Source organism: Talpa occidentalis, unplaced genomic scaffold (genome assembly GCF_014898055.3).
Source record: "Talpa occidentalis isolate TD23 unplaced genomic scaffold, MPIMG_talOcc4v2.1 talOcc4.6, whole genome shotgun sequence".
Taxonomy (NCBI): domain Eukaryota; kingdom Metazoa; phylum Chordata; class Mammalia; order Eulipotyphla; family Talpidae; genus Talpa; species Talpa occidentalis.
Genome location: NW_023604972.1, coordinates 12,139,250 through 12,164,585, shown reverse-complemented (window position 1 = coordinate 12,164,585; position 25,336 = coordinate 12,139,250). Strand labels below are relative to the sequence as shown.

The 25,336-nt window shown below is 40.3% G+C and overlaps 1 protein-coding gene across 4 annotated transcripts in view; it reads left to right on the top strand.

Moving 5' to 3' along the window:
- PPARGC1A (PPARG coactivator 1 alpha) overlaps positions 1 to 25,336 on the top strand; it is a 612,967-nt gene that overhangs the window by 304,818 nt on the left and 282,813 nt on the right. Inside the window, exon 2 of one of the 4 annotated variants that reach the window (XM_054687882.1) lies at positions 14,406 to 14,572. The exons of the other annotated variants lie outside the window; for them this stretch is intronic. Within the exon in view, the coding sequence (XP_054543857.1) occupies positions 14,504 to 14,572 (69 nt within the window). The 5' untranslated portion in view covers positions 14,406 to 14,503. The remainder of the gene's footprint in view (positions 1 to 14,405; positions 14,573 to 25,336) is intronic. 4 annotated transcript variants of the gene reach the window in all.

Sequence of the window (25,336 nt, the reverse complement as noted above, 5' to 3'; positions counted from 1 at the left end):
TTGATGTGCTTAGTATGTTCCTTTTTCCTAAGGATAGTCATTTTCATTAAAAAAATACATTTTATTAAGGTAAACCTTGGTTTATGCTGTTGTTTGTGTTTTAGACGTGTAGGGTCTCCCCTTCCGATGGTGTTGCCATATTACGTCCACCACCACAGCTTCTATGTCCACCATCGTAGCTCACTGCACACCCTCCCTGCTTTCTCCTCACTCCTCACCCACCCATCCCCTTCTGGCCCCCTGTGCTCTGTAGTCAGCTTTCAAGAGTTAGTTTTTTAGCTTGGCTTTATCTGACCCATTATTTGGTCTCTACATATTCCACATGTATGTGACGCCATCCGGTACTATTTGTCTTTCTCCTTCTTACTTATTGCACGTAGCATCATCCGCTCCTGCTCTAAGTTGCAGCATAAGGCAAGAGTTTAACTTTTTTGATAGCCGAGTAGTACTCTAAGTCAACAAACACAAATAACTCAGTTGAGGAATGGGCAGAAGATCTACATAGGCACTTCTTCAAAGCAGACACACACAGGCACATGAAAGAAAGTCCTCCTCACTCATGGTCAGGGGAATGCAAATTCCAGCCACAGTGAGATACCACCTCCCACCTGTGACAATGGCCCACATCAAAAAGACCAGAAACAGTGAATGCTGGTGAGAAAGTAGAGGAAAAGGAACCATATTACACTGTTGGGCATGTAGACTTCAGTCCCTATGGAGAACTATATGGAAGTGTCTCAAAAACTTACAAATGGATCTGCCAGGCAGGCAGCAATTCCACTCCTAACAGTCTACCCGCAGGATATAAAAACACTAATTTGAAGGGATCTGTCCACTCCTATGCTCATGAATTCAGTTTCATCAGCTGTATATGGTCCTGGTGTTATTTAAAGTAGAGTATAAATCATGGCCTTCAACGAGAAGGTACATTGACAACAATTTGCATCTACACTCCATGTGCAATGTTTCTTGGAAAAGAGTTCTCCCTCTCAGCCCCCTCTGCTTCCTTGGTAAACAAGAACAACCCACAACCCCTGACTGAGTGATGAAACTGCAGCCAGAAACAATGGAGGATTTCTTCCAAAGACACAAAACTCAAAAGGTCTGGGATAGCACACTTTCTGCCCAAGGCCAAGAAATACGGTCCCCACTGACTCACCACCCATTCCCAAAGAAGCAGGGTTTTTGAATCTCTTTGATTCTGTGGGCTGCTGTCCCTCTCTTTAAGAAACACAGCAATCCAAAAGGGGGACATGTCTTTGTTAAATGTCATTCAAAAGATGATTAACATATCTACTGATCTGGGCGTGGTTTGCTTTATAGAAACAGGAGCTGTGGGGTTTTTAGGTCTGAAAGATACTTGTTGCCAGTTTTCTCTCTTTGTACAAATCTTAGAATGGTATCCAGCAAAGGAGAGTTTATTTGTGTGGTCGTCTTATCTGTGTGTCCATGGATATTTGGATTGGGAAATGAGTCTTTTGAGGAAAAAAAGAATCTATTCGAGTACTGTGAAGCATTATCCCTGGGGTTGTGGTCTTATTGCTGTAGAGATAGTTCAGAAAATATTTTAATTAAAAACACTACTGGCCAAACCCTCACACCTGGATTTAATACCAATGCTTGGGGCAAGGTCTTCCAGGACATTGAAATAGGAGCAGGATTCTTGGCATTGAGCTATGTTGGTGCTGGGGTTGGGTGAATGGAACCCTGGGCTGGGGAAAGCATCTTCTCTTCTTCAGAGCTCAGATGATATTGGTGGCTGAAAGGATTTGCTCCTCTGCACTCATCTTCCCCACAGGATGCCGAGGGCATAATATGTTTCTCAATCACAACTGTCTGGCACCAATCCTAGTACACAGTAGGTCTCATTTATGCCTAAACTCGGAATAACAAAGTAATGTGGAAACACAACTTTGCATCTGTTTACTTATAAAGAAAGACATTGAAAGGCATTTATGTTGATTTCTGTTACAGAACTGGATTTATTGATGATGCCAGTTTAGGACTCAGAACAGAAATTTGAATTTGAATGCAGACATAAAGGTGGTCTGTCTATACATTTGTGGTTTATTTGGTAGCTGTAATAGACATATTTAAAATATAAAATACAGTGAATTAAATAAATAGTAGAATTCTTCTCCCTATCCCTACTCCCTGAAAGTGTTAAAACACAGTGAGCTCTATTTCACAGTTGCTAAGTTAGTACATGGTCTGTGGCTGAAGATTGTACTTTTATTTGTCATAGAACCTTAAGGAATGATGGCTGTTTAGACAGAAGTTAGAAAGTATGAATTCAGGGCCTCCCTGGTGGTGCAAAGTTTTAAGCACCGCACTATGAAGCTATCCGCAGCCTCTGCAGCATGAGTTCGATCCCCGGCTGGCCAGGGAGCAACCCACATGGTGCAGCAGACCTCTCCTGTCTCGCCCACTGCTCCCCTCAGCAGTGTATTTCAGTCTGCCTGCCTGTTCTGCTCCCCACTCTCTCTCTCGTGAATCCTCTCACCTCCCACATCCCTGGCCTGTACCCCAGCTCTTGTGTGCATAAATAAATAAATCTTAAAAAAAAGAAAGTATGAATTCAGCTCTTCTTGTATAGTTTCTGTCATAATGCTTTCCTGGGGGGGCAAAAAAAAAAAAAAAAGAATAGCTATGTTTGCCACCTGGGGCATTATATATTTTATAAATAATAAACTATATATGTATTTTTTTGTGGTTTTAAACCAGATCCTTGATGTTACTTTAATTTGGTTTTCTTGGTTTAATTTATTTTAGTTGGTAATGATTATTCATCACCCATTTAATTCCAGGGTTATCTATTGATTCTTTTCTCCTCATTTGGTATTTTCTGACATTTTGTGGCACTCGATATTGATTTATACAAAATCAGTCATCTCTGTGTCCAGAGGAGGCGTCCTTTCCTTGTCATCAGCTGTTTTTCTGAACAAATAAGTGGAATAGTCATGTCTGTCGAGGTGTTGGGTGATTTAAGGGTGGGGGCCTGCCCTTCACACCTACCAGATCATGCTTAGAAAAATCTTTGTATAATTTTGAAAATGTGATCATTGAAAGGTAGCAGCCAATGGATTCTGGGTGGGAGGCTAAACTCTTTCCTCTAACATTTACCAAATTCTAAGTCACTTGTCAATCTACTCACTAAGTTAAGAAACAAAGGATAAAGCTGCTATGCAAATAGACCTTCAAGGTAAGTCTCCCTAGTCCATTGTTGCTTCAACTTCATGAATCAGCCTAGTTAAAATGCAAATGAAATTCTGTAACTGGAGTGTGAGGCCTGAGATTCTGCATTTTTAACAAGCTCCTAGGTGATGCTGCTGTAGAAGCAGTGAGTGACATGTCCTAATTCCCTCCTATTTTGAAATTCTCCATCTGTAACTGAGGTTCCCCTGGCATTAAGATGTTAGTTTATATTTTGTAACAGTCTTGAGGATCGAGGTATGTGCTACAAAGATGAAACCAATTGGATAATTTTTAATAATCTTCAATCAAAAGGATGGGTGGTTTCTTTTTTCTATCGAGATATAACTGACGACCTTTTATCGAGGTATAGGTGTGTAGTGATTTGATGTATATCGTGACATGATTGTCATAAGCTTACTTGGCAATCATCAACTCCAATAGTTATTTTCCCTTGTGATGGGAACTTTTTTTTTTTTTTTCCAAGTAAAATGTGACATTTTTATTTGCTCACTCATAAAATACTGTAATTTCTTAACTTTTTGATTTTGTATACACACTTTAGTACACAGAGATTTTTACATGAATTTGCCTCTCCCTGGAGTACATCCAACATACATTATACCCTGGCACAACAGTATATATTGTGAATTGTTAAATAGATTGTTTTAAATTGAGGCAGTTGATAAGATCTTATTTCTTTTTTTTTTTTTTTTTTTTTGGAGTATTACTTTTTTTTTTTTTTTATAAATTTTATTGTTAATTCCCCATACAATTGCAGCCCCCCTATTCTGACCCCAATCCCTCCCCTCCCGCCCCCGCCCCCTAAAAGTGTCTCTGTTCATAGTTTTTTTGTTGATTTTGATTTTCACTTTCTTATAGTTATTCATTCCTGGTCCTTATTAAGTTTTCTAGATTCCTGCTATGAGTGAGACCATCCGGTATTTTCTTTTCTTTTTGGCTTATTTCGCTGAGCATGATCCCTCCAGCGCCATCCATGTTGCTGCAAATTGCATGTTTTATCTTTTTTGAATGCTGAGTAATATTCCATGGTATATATATACCACATCTTCTTGATCACCAGTCATTCTTATTTTTGGGGCATTTGGTTGTTTCAAAGCACCTAGCTATTGTAAACAGTGCTGCTATAAAACATAGGGGTTCAGGGTTCTTTGAATTGATGTTCTGTGTCTTTGGGTAAATAATCCTAGGAGTGGAATTGCTGGATCATATGGAAGCTCTATTTTAGTAGGTCCAGAAATTCCACACAGCCTCTCCACAGTGGGTTGGACCAGTTCACTCTTCCACCAACAGTGCAGAAGAGTTCCTTTTTTCTCCACACCTCGCCAGCATTTGTGTTGCTAGTTTTTTTAATTGTCATTCTCAATGGTGTAAGATGGTATCTCAATTGGAGTTTTGATTTGCATTTCCCTGATGGCAAGTGATGTTGAACATTTTTTCATATGCCTGTTTGGCCATTTGCATTTCCTCTTCAGAGAAGTTTCTTTTTTAGCTTTCTGCCCATTTTTTGACTGGGATTATTTTCTTTGTTGTTGCTGAGTCTCATCAGCTCTTTGCAGATTTTTGTGATCAAGTCTTTATCATTAGTGTTGGTTGTGCAAAAATGCTTCCCCAGTTGGTGGGGTTTTCTCTTTGTTTTGTTATTGTCTCTTTTGCCTGTGCAGAAGCTCTTTATTTGATGTAGTCCCAGCTGCTTTATCTTTGCCTTCACTACACTGCTTTGGGTGATGTGTCTGTAAAGATGTCTTTGATGTGCAGATCAACTAAGTGTTCGCTATATTCCTTTATAAAGTTTAGGTTCAGGTCTTATGTCTACTTCTTTAATCCAATTTTGAGTTAGATTTTGTGTATGGTTGTGAGGTAGTGGTCAAGCTTCCATTCTTTCATGTAGACCCAATTTTCCCATGCACATTTTATTGAACAAACTTTCTTTGACTTCCAAAGCATAGTCCTTTGCTCCTTTGTAAAAGATTAGTGACCATAAATCTGTGGATTATTTTCTGGATTTTCCTATTGTTCCAGTTGGTCTGTATGTCTTTCTTGTTCCAATACCATCAGTTTTTGAATGATTATGGCTTTGTAGTAAGTTTGAAAGTCTGGGAGTGTGATGCCTCCATCCTTCTTTTTTTTTTCAGGAGAGCTTTGGCTATTCGGGTTTTTTTGTGATTCCATATCCGATTTCATCAATAAATTGTTTCTATTTCTTGAAGAATGACATTGAATTTTGATTGGAATAGCATTGAATCTGTATATTACTTTTTTGAAGGATGGCCATTTTAATAATGTTATTCTTCCAATCCACGACAGGGATGTCTCTCCATTTCTTTGTGTCCTTCTTCTATTTCTTTTTAACATGTTTTATAGTTTTCTCTTGTATAGGTTCCTTTATCCTTTGTTAGATTTATCCCAAATGATTTGCTTTTTTTTGTTTCAATAACAAAAGGATGGTTTTTTGATTTCTCTTCTTCAGATTATGTTTGTGTATAGGAAGGCTACTGACTTTTGCGTGTTGATTTGTACCTAGACTTTACTGACTAATTGATGATCTGAATAGCTTTTCTGTGGAGTTTTTGGGTTCTCTAAGTATATCACATAGTCGTCTGCAAATAGTGATAGTTTGACTTCTTCTTTCCTATTGTGGATTCTTGGATTCTTTCTCTGTCTTATTGGCCCTGGCTAGGACTTCCAGTATTAATTGAAAAGCAGTGGTGAGAAGTGGACATCCTTGTCTATTGTTCCAGATCTTAATGAATTGCTTTCAGCTTTTCACCATTGAGAATGAGCGGCTGTTGCTTGTCATAGATGGCCTTTATGATGTTAGGTATGTTTCCTTGTATCCCAAGAATTTCAAGGGATAATCATGAATGGGTGTTCTGCACTTTGTCGAAAGCTTTCTCAGCATCTGATGTATTATCGATATGGTTTTTATATTTCATTTTTGTGATGTGTTGTCATAACTTACTTGGCAATTTTCCAATAGTTAAAACTCATGTGATGGGAACTTTTAAGATCTACTCTTGTAACAGGGTGGTCCCCAGGAAAGGGGGAGGTTCCAGGTTTCCTGCCCCACCCAAGGGAGGGTGGAGCTGAGCAGGAAGAGAAGAGTCTGCAGAGGAGACTGAGGAAGGAAGGAAGCAGGATGGAGCCAGAAGGAGACCTGGAGGAGGTGCATGGAGCAGAGAGACACATGAAGAAACTGTGCTTGTCTTTTGGTCGTGGACTGGGTGACACAGATGTGGGTGAGAGCCGTGGGGAGGTGACCATGGCAGCTTTTATCTTGATGTTGATTTTGCTCTTTTCCTTCCGGCTTGTCTGGTTGTTTCTGACCCTTTTCTGTGGGTCCCCCCTGGAAGGTGCTTTAGACTTGTGGCAGGCTTTGGGGCCTTGCTCTGGGCCAATCCCATATGGATGGAATTTACCCACGAGGGGACGGGTCACTTTGGGTGCTTCATTTAGAAACTAGACTCTTTGCCTTACCTGTATTGTTTCCTAGTTTTATTAAAGTTCCTTCCCATTAAAGTCTCCTATGTTTTGTGTTGATGCGGCGGATGGCAGAACCCATTTAGAATAGGCAGGTTTGCGGGGTTTGGGCTGCCCCTCTTCCTGTCCTATAACACTCTCAGTACTGTTCCAATGTACAGTATAGCATTGCTGCCTGTCATTATGTTGTACATGACATGCTAAGTAGGTTTCTAAGTGAACCACAATCATATTACCTTGGACATACATACAATTTTAGATTATTCTGTGTATTTTTATTAATCACCTTATGTGATCTTTCCAACTGGAGCAGAATGGATTAACTTAACATTTCTTTTCCCCTAGAAGACCAAGAAATTTATTTACTGACTTTATAAAAATTTGATTATATTTTATGGTTTCAAATATTTTTACTTTACAATGGAGCCCATTTACTATTTATGCACCCCGCCCCCCAATCTCTGGTAACCACCTGGATGGGTGGTTAATAAAGTCAATTTTCATGAGTCTTTGACTTCTTTTTTCCTAACTTTACTTGTGCCCAAGGGAATTTCACTCTCTTCTAAACCTTTCTCTTATGGTGGGGGGGCTCTTTGCTCCTTTTGTCACCACTATTTTAACTTGCTCATTACAAAGAATCATGCCCTTTACGTCAAACTGGAAAACTGGAAAATTACTTGTGACAAAGTTTTTTTTTTTTTAATTTTAATTTAATTTATTTATTTATTCTTCAAGATTTATTTATTTATTTATTTATACAAGCACTGGGTACAGTCAGAAGTGCGGGAGGGTGAGAGAATCCACCAGAGCCAGAGTGGAGAGCAGAACAGGCAGAAGAACCAAAGTACACTGCTGAGGGGAGCAGCGGGTGGCAGGAGAGTTCTGCGTGCCATGTGGGACCCTAACTGGTGGCTGGGGATTGAACCGGCGCTGCTGCAGAGGCTGCGGGCAGCTTCACAGCCCAGTGCTCAACCGCTGCGCCACCAGGGGAGGCCCTTGTGACAAAGTTTTTGACAATCTTGAGATGAAGCTTTAGGATGCTTTTCATGGAAGTATTTGCAACTTTATAGATAGTGACAGAAAGTTTTTAAAGCTCAAAGGTAGGACTGGTGGAATTTTTAGTCCCTAGTCAGTCATCTGTAAGACTTCTTTAGAGGGGAAAAGAAGGAAGGGCAAAAGATGTTTTCAGCTTATTTCTCATTCATCCTTCTCATAAGATTTTCCATCCTACCTGTTAGTCTATTTCTTACTATTTCTGGGGACTTCTGGTTTACGATGGTCTTTAACATAAACTCTTTGGAAAAAAAAAGTCTTGTGTAACTCATCTCTGCAGTGCCCAGCATTTGTTCACACAGCACCCCATGATTCTGGGTTCTTTTGATGTTCAGCATATCATGAAGTTGGGTACAGTCTATAAACATACTGGGAAGGGAAACATTATTTTTATATTGAATTGGGATGAATGATGTATGGAACGTCTTCACCTGGTTGAACTTAGATTTGATTCTTCTCAAATCAGTGACAGATTGATATGTAGAGAAAAATCGAGGCTCTCATCTGTATGTTGTTTTTTATTACAATATTTTGCTTCGGGCTCAAACATATCAAAGAGTTCAGACACTCTGGATGAAATAATCTGATTTCTATCAATAAATGCCTCCTAAATCCTTCTGATTATAGGCAGTTGGTATTATTACCAAGTTAAAGAAAGACATGGTAGTGCTGTGCTGTAATTAATTGAAGTCTACGTGGCTCAGATTTATATGACGTTTAATGTTTATAGTTCAGTCAGGCTGTTTTTCATGTAAGTGATATAAGTGGACTTATCTTTTGAACTGAATTCTGTTTCTTGGTTTGAATATTTGAGTCTATTGCTTTCAATCTTTGTTCATTACATGTAGGTTAAAAAAAATCCTTGGTTTACCGTTTTCTTTCATAGGAGGCTTCTTATTCCATATAATTAAAAATGGTAGCAGACTGATTAATCACATAAGTTGATTAAGTTGGGGAACCATAAATCATGTACATACACAAAACAGAATTTGGTCGAAAATCCATAAATGTGCAGTTATTCACCACTATTTTGCTGTGGAGCCAAGGATTTTTTAAGGAGAGATCCACAGAGTAGAATTCTGGAGTCCTTTGTGTTCACTCGCTCCCTAAAGGAACTTCTACAAATTTCAGTTTCAGTTTCTTTAAAGTGAATGAAGAATTTAACAACAATGACTACCAAGTGGTTTAAATAGAGGGTCTGCAAATTTTTAGATTCCTGCCCCTTCAAATGAAATTAAAGAAAAAAAAACATATTTCTTTATTGGGTCTTTCCAAAGGACTTGATTAGTTTCATGAAAATAACAGAACAGCTCCTTTTCGGTGGAACTTCATATCTTATAGACATACTATTTAATGAAATTATTTTTAAAAGAGATTTATTTATTCATACAAGAACTGGGGTGTAAGCCAGAGGTGTGGGGGTGTGAGAAGATTCACCAGAGAGAATGAGGAGGTGGATCTACAGAAACACGCTGCTGAGGGGAGCAGTGGGCGAGGCAGGAGAGGTCTGCTGCGCCATGTGGGTTGCTCCCTGGCTGCCTGGCCAGGGATTGAACTCATGCTGCAGTGGCTGTTGATAGAGTTGATAATGCTGTCTTTAACCCCTGCACCACCAGGGAGGCCCTTTAATTAAATTATGTAAGTACATACACAAGTCAGCTGCCTGGGAGCCAGTGTATGTGGGTGGAGGAGGCCATAGCCTGTTACTCACTGTGTTCTTCCGCATGTCCTGTGGCATCACTGTAGTTCAGGGTAGGTATATGACAGAAGGAATGGTAAACTTTGATTATTCCAGCAAAACAATGAGTGGAAACCCATCCCTTCTGAAATACAATGACAGAGTGCCAAGCTCTCACCTATTCAGACTTAACATTCTCCTGACACCTCTTTGGTGTCTTTTTTTTTTTTTTTTTTTTTAAAGATTTATTTATTTATTTATACAAGCACTGGGTACAGTCAGAAGCGTGGGTGGGTGAGAGAATTCACCAGAGCCAGAGCAGAGAGCAGAGCAGGCAGACTGACGAAGTACACTGCTGAGGGGAGCAGCGGACGTGGCTGGAGAGGCCTGTTACGCCATGTGGTACCCTCGCCGGTGGCCGGGGATCGAACCGGCACTGCAGAGGCTGCAGGCAGCTTCGCAACCCAGTGCTCAGCTGCTGTGCCACTGGGGAGGCCCAGGTGTCTTTGTTTTAACTTTACTTTGTGAGAGTTTGTATGCAGACTACTCTGGTGGGGTAGATTGGACACATCATTGTCCAGTTTTTGTGTGAAACAAATTTCTGAAGACTATTAGTTTCCAATTTTAAAAAAGCAAAATCAAAAATAAAAGTTTGCAGGAAAGTGCCTTGGAAAATTGCATTGAGAATGGAGTTAGTGAGAATGTGTAATAATAAAATGAGTGGCAGGGATACAAACACTTTCTGATCCAGGTATTACGTTCAAGTGTGTACAAAATCCTAATAGTGGGGAAAAGGTCATCATCAACTTTTTCATGCCTGGGGGCTCCCAGCTCTGTGCTAGGTTCATCACTGTCCCTTGGTTCCCACAAACTGGCTTCCCTTCGGTGTCTCCCCTGGAATGAACATCAGCTCCGAGCAGACTGTTTAAGTGCTACGTGCTACCCTCATAAGACACTGTGGAATGCACCGGTTCATTCACCTGGCAAACGATTTTCTAGTCTTTGATCCTAAAATGAAATATTAATCCATTTTTATTCTCTCAGTTACAGGACTAGGTCCCAAATCAAGGGCAATCTGACTGATGCCTTTTGCATAGATTTTTCCTATTTCATTTATATGTATGTAACTTTTCCATAAGGAAAATGTTCCAAACTCTAATATTATATTTCTGATTAGTCAGCTGCTTCTTAATGTGCTTATCTGGGGGGAAATAATGATTTGTGGGCATCCCTTTTATTCCTTGGCATCCCTTGGTATGTGGATACATCACTTCTGTTTCTGCCTTCACCTTCAGATGGTTCTTCCAGCGTGTCCACACTTCCCCCTTTTTATAAGGACACTGGTCATTGTAGAACGGAGTCTGCCATCATGACTTCATTTTAGCCTGATTGCCTTTGTAAAGACCTATCTCCAAATAAGGTCACATTCTGATTTGCTACGGGTTAGGACTTCATTATATTTTTGAGAGGATGTAGTTCAACCCACAATGCAGGGCATGGTTATTCACATTTGAATTTAAAAAAACATGAGAAAAAATGAACTCTCCCAGTGGTGTCCCAGAGTAGGTTTGAGTGTGTTTTAAAATGTCAACACAGTAATCTGGGCAATGTGTTATTCATTTATTCCTTAACACTTCATTTCTTATAGTTGAAACTTCCTTTGATGAAAGCATTTAATAAAGACAGAAACAAAACTAATTCTTTTTTGATTGCTTGATTTAAGAATACTGAATCAAAGCTATGCTATTTAATAGTCTCCTGTATTCATGTATGTTCTCATTATGTTTACATTTTGGAGACGTGTACTTTATTTTATCAGTAACGAATGCATCCTGAGCTACATTTATTATTTGATGCTTCATTTTGCTCTCATTAATTTCCTTGCTAAGTGATAAGTGGCATTAAAGTCATGCTATTCTGAGTTTGCATTCTGAGACAGAGTGATGCATGCTACTGAACACTTTCACTCGTTTTTAAAATTTGTTTTTCTGCATCATCTATGGAAATTGACACTCATAATACAGGGAATATTCAGGCTGTTAAAGGAAGGAGAAAGTAAAAGAGTAGGGGAAACACAGGTAAATAGCCTTGACTTGTGATGGAATTTATTAAAAACAATAATGCAGACTTGATGCTTGTGATAAATGCTCTAGCTAGGTTACCTTATTCTTATAATAGCTGTAGAGTAAGGGAGTGTATTGGTCAGAGTAGTTTACGCTGTGGGAACAAATGATTCTGGGCATTTATTTCTTGTTCCCATAATGTCTGTTGGTGGAGGTGACTCTCTAAGGCAACCAAGTTGTCTCAGCATTCCAATCAGCTTTGACTTAGCCTGTCTTATCAACATGTGCTTTCACGAACGCTGTAGTAGGGGACAAGGAAGAGTCAAGAGCCTATGATGAAATCTCTCCCACTGGGAAGTGAGAGCCATTATTTTTCTTATATTTCTTTAGCTAAAAAATGTCATGTGCTTATGCCTAATTTAAGGGGTGTAAGGAAATGCAGTTTTGCTGTGTGCCATGAGCAGAAGAGAACCAGATATTGATGAGTAATAGTATGTATAATTGAAATGATAATACATCCTTTTTATAGACATGAAAACCAGGGTTCAGAAGGGTTGGGATACCTACCCAGGGAGATAAAGCTAGAAAAGAATATACCTGCTAATTAAACCTAGGTTTGTTTGACTAAAAAGACTATGTTCAACCACTTTGTGTATTGCCTTCCATAAATAATGATTCAACTACCTTGCAGATGGTGTGATTGAAATTATACAACTAATTATTCTCAGTTTTCCTTATGGAGTCCTGTTGGTAAAGATTTATAGGAGATGGGGAAATCCAGTTGATTCATGAAACTTCTACTGAGTCTAGTCTCAGGGAATTTTACTGGACCCTTGGCTGTGGCTTTTTTATTTTTTCTTACATTGAAGGTGACCCAACCTGAAGAAGTATATGAATGTTCTAAATAAAAGATGGGACCACACAGGTCAAGGGAAGATTTTTGCATTGATTTGTTTTTCTAGACATGAAGCGGAAAATATAGTCTGTGGCAAGTGAGATTTGCACAGCAATTTATAGTCTACAAAACATGTTTATGTAACATCTGATGGGGGAAGCAAGCCCCAAGTGTACAAGTTGACTGTGACAACTTATCAGTGAGGAGTGATTATCAAAACAGCCAATAGGACCTGAGGCTGAGTCCATGGAAGGAAGGATGTAGAGTAGCATGAAGCAGGAATCAAGAACATAGGCTTTGGAGTCAGCTCTGGGTTGACTCTTGGAAAACATCACCTGTGCATTTCTTGGATTCTTCACTTATAAATCAGGAGCATGATGATGACTTCATAGAGTGTAAAAGATACACAAGGTAAAGTTGATAAAGCACTTAACACGGTGCTGGTCCGCCAGCAACCTACTCAGTAAATAAATGCTGGCTGCTCTCATTATTATTATGGTGGTCATTTCTCAGAGGGTTTTCCAAACATGCGTGTTGTTATTAGGCTCTGTGCATATTGGGTGATCGTAGTGGGAATATAGCCACTGCTTCTGGAATGCCACAGTCACTCTCACTAGAGGTAACGGACTTGTTTGAGGTTGGCCACCAGGATGGAGAATTGCCTAAAATCATCTCACATGGTTTGCTGGAGTAACTAGTAAAATAGAGTGAGATACTTAAAAAGCAGAGACCTGAGGGCCTGGGTCATAGCTCTTTGGATTTCTGAAGGGTTGTCCTACAGAATAGGCTTGAGTCTTCTTCCCTATGGAATTTTGCAAGAGTACAGTCATGGAAATTGTAGGGTGAAGGAAATCAACTCATTTTGGGACAAAGCTCTCAAAGACAGAGCAGGACTGTCTTACGGTGCCTTCACTGTCATCTGTGGGGTGATCATTGTTTGGATGTGTGCTGCGAGTTCATACGGATTCAATCATCAGATGAGCAATGAGATTAGAGAAACCATAAGTGATACTCTACACTGAGTTTTATGATCCTAATTTTGGGTGTTCCATAAAATCAAACAAAATCTGTTTCTTCTTTCCCAACGTAGACCAATTAAGCCAGAATCTCTGGTGACTGTTTTTATAAAGCCCCCCCCCCAGTTGATTGTGTTGTGAAGTCAAATTTTAGAGCTACTGTTTTAATTGAAAAGAAGTAGGTGGCATTGACAGTAACCCCAAATGCATATCTTAAAACTAGAGGTAACTGATTTAGAATAGCGGGAGAGAGTATCTTTTTCAGTGAGAAACAATAATGAAGCAGGGAAGAATTTGGTTGAGTTTGTCATGCTTGAGTCCCACATATTGAGGAGCCATCTAAACAGAAGTCTCTGATCATTTTGCTTAATGATTTGTGATAAGAGTTGAGACCATGGTCAAGTTGAGTGCCTTTGTAAAATATTCTATAGGGAGGAAACCAGGAATTTTTGATGCTCAGAATTCAACTATAAGGATCCGTCTGTTTTCATATAAAAGAGTTTGTTATTATTGGTGTTTACTGGCTACTGAGTGATTCATACTTTGTTGATGGAGATGTGGTCACATACATTGTGTTGCTTCTGTGTAAAATACCTTATTTCTTCAAAGATATTCCATTTCACTGATGCAATCCTGCAGAACAATGCAAATTCTGGTGTGTGTGTGTGTGTGTGTGTGTGTGTGTGCACATGTGTGCGTGCGCGCGGACCACTGGGGTGAGTGAGATGGGGGAAGCACACATAGAAATGCATATTTATAGGGCATGGAGCTTGCCTTCTCACTTCCCTCCATGACCTTTATGCCAGAAGCATAAGAATGACCCATTGTCCACTGGCCCTGGAGTTTGGTTCTTCCTAATATCTGGATGCTCAATGGCTGAACTGGCCTCCAGCCTCCAGCTCCAGTTGGCAGCTGTCAGGGGAGCCCCATGTATCCCAAATTTGTTCCTGCGTGGCTTCCTCCTGCCTGATCCCTCATCCTCTGGCATGGCATTTTCTCCATGACAGTCTGCCCCTGAACTGCCCTCGCTGCTGCTTTGGTAAAGGCTGGCACCGAAAGAGAGTAACAGCCACTGGCGAATCCAGTTTGTGCAGCAGCATCAGCAATGGATGAGACCTCCCCCAGGCTGGAAGAAGACTGGAAAAAAGGACTTCAGCGAGAAGTGAGCTGGCAGGTAAGCGATGTCCTCAGCTCTATATGGGCCCAAATATCTCTCTCAACTTTTTAAACTAAGATCTAGGTAATTCACATCAGTCTATTTGCAGAACTGCATTATCTGCAGGCACATCCATTTGGGAAAAGTCATCATTAGTTTCCAATTCTTTGTAAACCATGCAAATAAGACTCCAAATGAATTTATTCTAGATTCTCTAGCAAGCTAATATGGTTTTACAAATCTATAGATGTTGCTAAATTTATACTTCCTTAATAAAGGTCCTTGAATTAACAAGTTGCAGGTGTATATCTAAGGAAACATGCATATTTGGTTTGTTGTGAGTACAAGTTCATTGCAATATAAAAATTTAATACAACACCTGTCATCAGATTTACTTTATGGTGTTAGAGTAGTTGGGAAAAGGGGGCTTGGTTTTAACCTATTTTAATGAGGTGACCATTTCTTTTAATGCAGCTTGCGTGCCTTTCTTATTTATGCTGAACTCATAATAGGTAGAAGCTCTGTGCTGTGCAGAGAGTTCAAGCTAAAGGATTCATTTTGGTGTAGAAGCAGTTTTCATTAAAATATGCAAAGCAGTAATGTTTATACGTTACAATACCTATTTCAAATTAGCAAAATTATATGCTCCTGTCTCGTAAGCTGCCAACTGAAATCCCTTCCTAAATCCTGTTGAATGGCTTTGATTACTCTTCTTCCCATTACACATTACGCACCTCTAATGCATATTTTTACGCATCCACTCCATTGCCATTTAATTAGACAACAATATTGAAGAGTGATGCCAGAGCCTTTTTTTAAAAAATGCTGCTTCTTTATGGAAAAAGAATACTTCCATGCATGAGGCATTTCTTATGGGTGGTGTTGGATAAAGTAAAACTGTGATTTCCATTTTGACTATAGCAGAAAGTTTCATGTAAAAATGGTGATATTTAGCATCAGTTTTTAAAAGTAACTTTCCCTTCTTATAAAAAGAGGGGAACTTTTCTTGAAATTGTCTTCTGTGCTATTTAGTGAAATGTAGTAGTGATATTGACAGGTATGTTCTGTTCTAAGCAACGCAATGTTAAGTCAGGAGCTTCAGAAAAAAACAGCCTCCAGATTGTCATAGAATTGGCGTCCTTCCACTTTATGCAAGAACATTATTTAGGAAGAAGGAAGGGACAGAAAATAAATCTCAGCCTACAACCTTCAGGAGGTCACATGGTGGGTTGTCAGGGGTCTAGGCAAATATTCATATTTTTATGGTATGTTGATGTCACTTTGTATTTTTGTCTTTTGTTTATGTTTTCTTCTCCTTTAGAAAATTGGCATTTTATATATAGTCTTCATTTCAAAGGAGGTTGAAGGGAGGAAGTATGTGAAAAGATGATTCAGAGATCTCAGCGAACAAAATGTTTAATCTAGAAACACAAAATCTAAATGTTTATGTAAAAAAGCATGTGTCCTATCAATGTTAGCATCTCATGAACCTTTAGCTTAGTAATTTTCCAAAAAGCAGAGAATGAAACCATTCTTTATGCTATTTGTCTCCAAAGAAGTGATCCTGGACAGCTGGTTGACCTGTGTCATTGTGATAACTTAAGCTCTCCCTATATTGAGAGGAGAGAACAATTATGAAAAATGCGCCCTGATCTGGGATTTGGTCTCCATGACTATTGGTAATTCATGGCATTGGGTAGTATGTCAGCTCAAGCTTCACCTGTGTCTGACCCTTTATCCCCAGTTAGGCTTACCTGCTGCTGCCTTCCCCCTCCTGTTGTTTGGATTGTCATGTGGGTCCCCACATGCACAGACTCACCCACTTCAGTGACATTCAGGAAGGAAATTAAATCTGATGGCACCAGATATAAGAGCTTTGTTGTGAGAGTGATTTCTTTTTGTCATCCATGATAGAATAGAGTTAGGGGTATGATTGAAGCTGAGGTTTTGGTTTAACTGAGAACTATACTTCCTACCAAAACTGATCCAATACCTCCCTATTTACCTACTCCTGTCAATCATGGTTCAAGGGTGTATGTGTGTGTGTGTGTGTGTGTGTGTTTGTGAACAATTGTTCATACTACACCTCCCCCACTATTCATAAGAAGCCTGGAGGGTTGGTATGATCACTCCTAGTCTACAGATGAAGACATTAAGTGCAAAGGAGGTTACATAATCTGTCCAAAGACATCTAGTCTTCCAGTCCAGGCCTGTTTGACGCCAATGTCTGTGTTCATCTCACTTTTGTTGCTGTGCTCTCTGAATTGAATTTTATCTCATTTTTTATCTCATGGAGTAGTAGCTTATGAGCAGCTGTAATGTGGGCAGGCAGGAAGCTAGAGGAAGAAAGGGGGAGAAAGCATAACAAACTTCTAATAGAATAATCAATCTCTGAATCATTAGGACTTTAATAAAATGTTTTTTAATAGTTTATTTTTTAACCCTTACTTTATACCGGGCACCTAGTGACATTTCTAATTCTTACAAGTATTCTGACAGATATTACTAATACCCTTAATGCAGATGGGGAAACTGAGGTTCAACAATGTTAGGGAATGTGCTCAAGGTCACACGAGTAAGATGCTGACAAGGGAGGTGGGTTCAGTGACACTGGCTTTGAAGCCTGTACTCTGACAGAAGGCTGCTCTATGAATGTATTTTCAAATTGTATTTTGATAATACATATTTTATCTATCTCATCTCACCATGATGTAATGGAATTTGGTGTATGATAAGTCCCCCTAATAGGGTTTTTTGTTTTGTTTTGTTTTTTTTTAAGAAATTAAGACGGGCAAAAATGACTTTCTCACTCACTTTTTCAGAATGTATTTTTTTTTTATTATTTTTTAAATTTTTTCTAGAGGCATGTCTTATTTATTTGTTTGTTTGTTTGTTTGTTTGTTTGGTTTATACATGCACTGGGTACAGTCAGAAGCGCGGGAGGGTGAGAGAATTCACCAGAGCCAGAGCAGGGAGCAGAGCAGGCAGAAGGACCGAAGTACACTGCTGAGGGGAGCAGCGGGCGGCAGGAGAGGTCTGCGCGCCATGTGGGACCCTCCTCCGGTGGCCGGGGAGCAGCCGGGGATCGAACCGGCACCGCAGTGGCCGCAGGCAGCTTCGCAACCCAGCGCTCAACCGCTGCGCCACCGGGGAGGCCCCAGAATGTATTTTAATTGGATGCTGTTTGCCTTAAAAGAACCAGCTTACCCATGGAGTTGGAAATGAGCTAGAGGTAATTTCTAGAATCAACTGTAAATCTGAAAATCCATTTAAGCATATAACCTGTACTGAAAACCCAACAAAATCTGTGTCCAAGTTAATGCTTCTGTCTCACATAGCATACTGCAACTCTGGGAGAAGCTTCGGAAAGGGGATGGCAGTGACTTATGTGACCAGGTGACGACCGTCTGACCTCTGCCAGACTTATATAAGGAGGTGCCTTTGCTTCATATAAACAGTTTGAATTTATGTTTGAGAGAGACCTTGCAGAGATGAGAGGAGACTAGCTTCCCTATGGAGATGTTTCCTTGTTTGGACAATTGTCTGTTGAAAGACAGACAATAAAATAATTGCAGTGTAGCCATTTTGAAGTCTTTTACTTACATGGCCTGTCTGTCATACATGAGAATGGGAATTCCTCAAAGGTAGAGATGAATCTTCTTTGTCTCTGTGTCTCTGCCCTCAGCACTGAGTCTGGCACATAACCATGATGAAGTTTGTAAACTGAAAGTAATTGCAAGTTTGATCTGGAAGGATGAAGCCATGATTTTTCACTTGAAGACCATGGCTCAGGGAGACTAAGTAACAGCCCTGAATTCCATGGCTGGTTACTGACGAGTGGCAGTTGCCATCTTCTAGTTCAACTTTCTTCCTGTTCCCTGTGCCTCAACTTTCTCATCCATAAATTGGGACCAGGTCATATTATCTGTCTCTACTTAGATAACTTTCTGTTTCATGGCAACCCTGTCTTGACAGGTACTGTAGCATCAGGTCAGGTACATGGCTTCCAGAGTCAGACTTTTGTCTTCTAAACTTGGCATTATCAATTTCTGACTAGGAAACATTGGTATGTATTTAACTTCTCTGTGCTTCAGTTTCCTCACCTGTCAAATGGAGATAATTACCTTAGCTATCTGTAAGTTTGTTCTGAGGGTTAAATGAGTTAATTTATGGAAAGTACTAGTCGAGAATTTTAGTAAGTATGTGTGATGACCCATAGCATGCACTTAGGTGTCAGCAACTGTTATCTATTTTATGAGGTAAGTCCTTCATTTAAAAAAAAATACCTACTGTGTGCAAAGCACAGACACATTTATGTGAGTAAGAAGGTGACCTGAGATGGCGCCCTTGAACTTGGGGTCATGGTGGGGACAGTATGGCAGGGACACAATGAGGAATGGCCTCCAGTCTGTGGAAGGGCTGTCTGCTTTCCATAGCTAATTTTTCTTCCTTTTTTGTTATTCTGATGGTATAAGGCAATATATCATTGTGATTTTATTTATCTATTTTATTAAGGTAACGCTAACTTACAATACTGTATATAATTTAGTTAATTCTTACATAAACAAAAGGAGTTAAGACAAAGAACTGGGGAAAGTATTCAGGCTGAAAGGGGAGGGGTGCAAAGTGTGCATTGGACAGCCAGGTCGCTGCTGTTGGCCTTGCAGGGATTGGTGGGTGTGGCTAGGTGGGGAGAAGCCAAGTCATGGGAGATAAATCTAAAGAGAAAGCAGGGCGGCCAAACAGCTTCAAGTGGCAGTGGAGCACTCTGGATGGGCTTTAAGTAGAGCCATGACAAAAGAATTGAAGTTTTTTTTTTTTTTCTTGGAAAGACCATACTGGTTTCAGTGAGGAGGATTCAATCAGCATTTAGAAGTTTAGAAGCTGGATATCCACTTAAGGAATTGCTTCACTACTTTAAGTGAGGGTGTACTGGGTGGTGGAAACAAGATGGAGATGGAAGGGTGAAGTCAGAAATTTCTAGAGGCTACTAGCCTCGGGATTTAGCTATTGTTCAGTGCAGAGTATTGAGGTTTCTCTTTAGAGTGTTTAAATGGATGTGGGTGAACCACCTGAAAAGAGATTAGCAGAGCAGACGATGGCCTTTGGGCTCATGGTGGGGATGTATGATAAGCAACAGAATGGTGAAGAGTTTAATAAATAGGAGTGAAATAATATATTATACCAAGAGTCTCCACAAAACACCGTGAGGACTCAGAAAGCTTAGAGAAGGGACTGATATCAGGAATAGTTAATATTCAGTGAGAGCTTGCTTTGTGCCAACAGCAGTTTTAAGCACTTTCCACATATTAATTTAGAGAATCCTCATCATTGCTGCATTAGGAAGATACTATCAGTATCATCATTTTGTAAATGCAGCAGATTCAGAGAGGTTAAGATCACTTAACATAGAACATGGGACCTTGGCCATGCAGCCTGGGTCCAGGGCTTGTAAGCAGCATGGTATTATGTCCACCATCCAAAATTAGGAGGGCAGGCATAATTTCATGGGATAGATGCCATTTGCGCCAGGTTTTTAGGAAGGAGTAGAATTTGAGAGCAGGGTTTCCCTGGTGGTGCAGGGGGTTAAGTCACAGCACTATGAAGCTATCTGCAGCCACTGCAGCATGCCAGTTTGATCCCTGGCCAGCCAGGGAGCTGACCCACATGGTGCAGCAGAGCTCTCCTGTCTCACCCATTGCTCCCCACAGCAGTGTATTTCAGTCGATTTGTCTGTTCTGTTCTCCACTCTGTCTCTGGTGAATCTTTTCACCCCCGGCACCTCTGTCCTGTACCCCAGTTCCTGTATGCATAAATAAATAAATCTTTTGAAAAAAGAATTTGAGAGCAGTGAAAGTCTGAGTTTGAATCTTCCTCCCCTATGTCACTGATGCAGGGGTAGATTCCTATTTCACTCAGCTGGCAAAAGGCCTAGCCTTTCCTCTAGCACATGTCTCTGGGTCAGTGAGTCACCTATGATTATTGGAATGGCTGAGTTTCTTAAGGAGGTTCAGTCCAATGCCAGTGCTCTCACCAGAGGTTGCACATGACAGAGGAGGCCTCTATCAAGGCTGGCCCAAGTGCCCACCAGATCCGTGCCTAGTAGGTTGTGGGGTTCTGCAAATGGTGGACCTGGAAACTAGAGGGCCGTACTAGGGAAAGTCTCTCGATCCTGGATGTGTGACATTAGGCAAGTCCTTCATCTTTCTGAGCTGTTTCTTCCTCTGTAAAATGTGAAGCAGAAAACCCACTTCCAGGTAAATAATCAGTGAAATCATGTATGTTTGAAAAAACTTTGCTGTCAAACATTCTGAAAGTGTAAGACTTTATTTCACTATACTGAAAATAATGCAGAATTATATCTTTGAAACAATACCAGATAAAAAGCCCATTTGTTTACCACTCTATTGTTATTTTATTCTTAAATTTCCACATAGACTCGATGTTTCTTGCTCTCAGGAAAGGATTCATTTGCTCATGTTCATGTTTGTTCACAGTAGATGCACCCTACTTTGGACATCTGTGGAACAGGGGTTCCTCATATCTTGAGTTTACTTCATGTTTTCTAGAGAAATCTCTTTAGATACTAATGTCCTCTGTCAAGTGAATAAATAGTGATAATGTCTCACAAGCAGCACCTGAGGTGGTGGACTGACGAGTTCTGACTTTATGATGGAACTAGCAAGGAGTGTATGTTCATCAGAAACCAACTTGTAGTTTTCCTTTTTCTTGCCCATTTCTGGCACAAAGGGTTGTTTGAAAAGACATCTTTTCTTTCTGGTTGTAATTTTTTATTGTTGCTTTGAAATTACGTGGAACTCATTCATTTATTCATTCACATGTTTGGTCAAGGAAGGTGAAGTGGTTGATGCATCTTAGGTTCCAATATCATAGATTCATAAGACTAGAAGAGACCTTGGGTTGACAGCTCATTGCTTCTTTTCACCCTACCTGTTCCTCACATTGAGCAGAAGCAACCCCCAAAGGCTGAAGACGGATGACCTTACAGAGCTTCTCCCCATAACTCTTTCCTACATCTAACAAACAAGTCTTAGGCTAAGGAAATTCCTCCTAGTGGCGGATTCAAACCGCACGCCTCAGGACCAGCTCTGCTCTTTCATCCTTTTTGGAGGTGGAGAAAAACAGCTCAGTCACTGTCCTCGGGAATCAGCCTTCCTGGCCTTGAAGATCATTACGAAAACAGCCCTCAGCTTTTGCTTCTCAAGGCTAAGCAACCTAAATCCTTCAGTGTAATTCTTCATTTCTATCTTCTTGTGTTTCCCTGAGCCTTCTCCTGGCCTTCTTATTACCTTTAACTTCTCTAACCTCGAACTTGTCAAGATGATCTCATTAGGGCTAACTAGCCATGGCTAGTCCTAGTAGGGCTAGCTAGCAGACTAGTAGTCTGCTCATTCATTTAGTGCACATTTATCGAGGTTCACATTTAAATACTAGCATCCTGGCAAAATCCTGAGGGTTTACAGATAAGTAAAACAGCACCATGCAGCACTCAAGAGCACAGTTCTTATCATGGTCATTGCTTGACAGCTATATGGACTTGAGCACCTTGCTTAAAATCTCTTAAAAGTCCCAGTTTCCTCTTGTCCCAAATGGGAAAATCATAGTTTCTATTTTGTAGGATTGTTGTGAAGGTCCAATGGATAATACATGTAATGCACTTGGAATGGTGATTGCCATATACTTACGGCTCTGTAACTGTTAGAGAAAATAAGAAAGAGGTAAGATGCAGATTTTGTCCTCAAGTCGATCCATTCTACTTGAAGGATAAACAAATAAATGACTGATTATCATCCAGTATGTTCCATGGTCTCTTGGCAGCCTAACCATGTGGTGTGCAAGTTCAGAGGACCAAGAGTAAACATGTTTTAGGGCATCAGGAATGGCCTCGTGGCTCAAGGAAGGCGAGCTGCTTATTTCTTAGATTCACCTATTGACTTAAAAGGCTGGGAGAGATCTAGGGGGATACCATTGTATTGTTCATTTTCACCCCACTGAATTTGATTTGATTTCACTGGATTTGATCTTAGGGGAAAGAAGGGATTTTCTATGTGGCGAAGAGGGTGAGATGGCAGTCTGGGCAAGGGCCTAGAAGAGCGGATATGTGGCACATGTTTGGAAAATGGTGAGTGGCTGGTTGCTCCAAAGGGTGCAATGGGCAGCGAGATGGGGAAGAGGCCCTTGCGTCCGGGCATCAGACTGTGAATGGAGCTGGAAGCCTTGCCGAGGCTCTTGCCTTATCCTTCACCTAATCCACGCTCATGGGGCTTTATTTTAAAAAGCTGTAGATCAGTCAGGGAGCCTGCCAAAGCATTTTATGTTTCTCTTACACTGTCTTGGATCAGAGTTATATGTCAGTCCCTGGAGGCCAGAACCTGAATCTTATTCATTATTCCTATTTCTCTCAGGGCCTATCATAGCACCAGGCCTGGAGTAAGCTTAAGTCATGTGTGTTGAAATCAGGTTTGCCGTGTATAACCAGTGCCCTCATCTGCCTGTTCTGGAACAGTCAATTGTGCTTATGCATGAATGAACAAATGCAAATAAATGAATCCAGGGATTTTACAGTTTTCAAATCTGACTCAATTTCGAGCACCTCTTGGGAAGGGAACAGTTTTGTGTAAAAGCCAAAAAACCAATATAAGAAGCAAATTCTCCCTGTGGTGTTTTTGCCTTTTACATTCAATCTTCTGTACTCCTGTGTGCCACATTCATGGCTGATTATTCTGATTGGGGCCTGGTGAACCTTGAATGAATTTAAGACTTATATTCTTTCCTTCTTAGCTCTTCCTTGAGCATTGATTTACATAGGTCACAATCCATGCTGTTGATGGCTACAGAACATTCGAGATATGGAGGGCAGAATATAAAGGAAGGTTGAGGGGAAACAGTAGCCCTTAAATAGCTAAAGAGACAAATATGTTTTACATCAAGTTCCCCTGTTGAAAAAAATGTCAAAAGAAGTAAGAAATACTCAAGTTGTAGCAGCTGGTTGAATGCAGCAACGCTTTCACTTACGGTGCAAAAGCTGCAATTTTCTATCTAATTCACTACTCAATCATTCCATGGCCCCTGTCTCAAGCTCAATTTAAGTTCAGTCCCCAGTACACAGAGCCACTGTACGGTATAGAAAGAAATGACTGGCTGAAGGGACTGGGGGAAAGAAGAGCTGTGTGGTGACCCAATGCTTGAGTTGCCAAAGTAGTTCTGGGATCATGTGGGAGCTCTCTCCGATGCCTCTCCTCAAGTCCATGTAAAATAGGTCACTTATTTCGTCTTTAAACTGTGATTATCACTGCCTGATGGGATAATAGGATCAGGCATACCCTGATGCTTCTGTTCAAATGTTCACTACATGTATTGGGGAAACTGAAAAATTCAACTGGAGACTGAGGCGGGGGTTGTGTGTTAGTGTCTGGATTGAAAGTTTGCTGCCTCCAGGGCTTTGAATTGAAATGGAAACAGGCTGGCTCGCCCCAGAACTCCATTACTGTTGATGACTATTTGTCTTTTTCAGAAGAGTTCGGGCGAGCAATAAATATGACTGCTCTTTAGGGAGGGCGTCCTGAAAACTGCTGGGTCTTTCCTTACACATGTCAAGTGTATTTCAGCTTTTGAAAGTCCTTTTCCATTTATGCTCCTTTTTCAATTTCAGAGAAGTTCAATGAAGGAAATGGCATCAATATTATTATTGCCAGTCATCAGAGGACTAAACTGAAGGTTGACAGGTTAAGATTCTTGCCCAGAGGAATGAGGACTAGAACCTGGGTCTGAGGTGCAGTGCTGTGCTTGTTTGCTCAGATCAAGCTCCCTCTCTTTTCACTGGTCAAGGGAAAGCTTTCCTAAAGTTTGTTAAGAATTGTGTTTTTAAATGAGTATTTCTTTAGGCTCTATTCCCTTCCTTAAAAGGTAAGCCATTTGAAACTAAAAACTTTTGTAATTTTTTCTGAGGAAGAGCATCTCCCCACAACCTCAACAATGAAATTGTCTCGTGGAAAAGCAAGATGTTCATGTTTCTCTATGCTGATCATCATGCTCCAGGCACAGGCGTCTTGCAGTGGTGGGAGTCCAGCAGAGTTATTGCACAGTCAGTAATCCAGGGATGTGCTGCAGAAATGCATAATTTTGCATAACACTCCAAGAGACTTTATTTTTAGCATTGCTGGATTCCTCTTTTCACACTGGAGAAAGAGGCACACCATCTCCCATAACTCAGCGCCTTGCCAAAATGTGACTTATAAAGCATGAATCATCTCAACCCCACCTTTTGGGTGAATCAAAGTTGTAGTGAACCATAGATCTGAACTCATGAGATCAAAATGTTTTCTTGAGCAATTTTTGTAGACTGAAATGGTCAAAGTGTCACATGATACAGCTTTATTATGTGTGGGAATAACGATATATCCTAGAGGCATTGGTCTTGAAATGTATTCTCCATAGTAACTGATCTTGGTGTTCACATACAGTGGAGAACTACCAGGGAGTATCTTACGTGGTAGATTTCTTGCTTTAAGAATGTACTCTTCGTGTCTGTTTCATTTCCTTAGAATGAAAGTTGCCTACTCTTCTCTCTTTCCTCTTTGTTCTCACCACCAAAATAGCCACAAAAACTCTTAGTCATCCTTAAATCTCCTATCACGAAGTTATACTTACTCAAAATACTATAATATAATGTTAACTCTATTACTTAGAATCATGAGCTCTTGTGATATTGAATCCCACTTTGCCAATGACTATTTGGAAAACCTCGGTCACACTTATCCA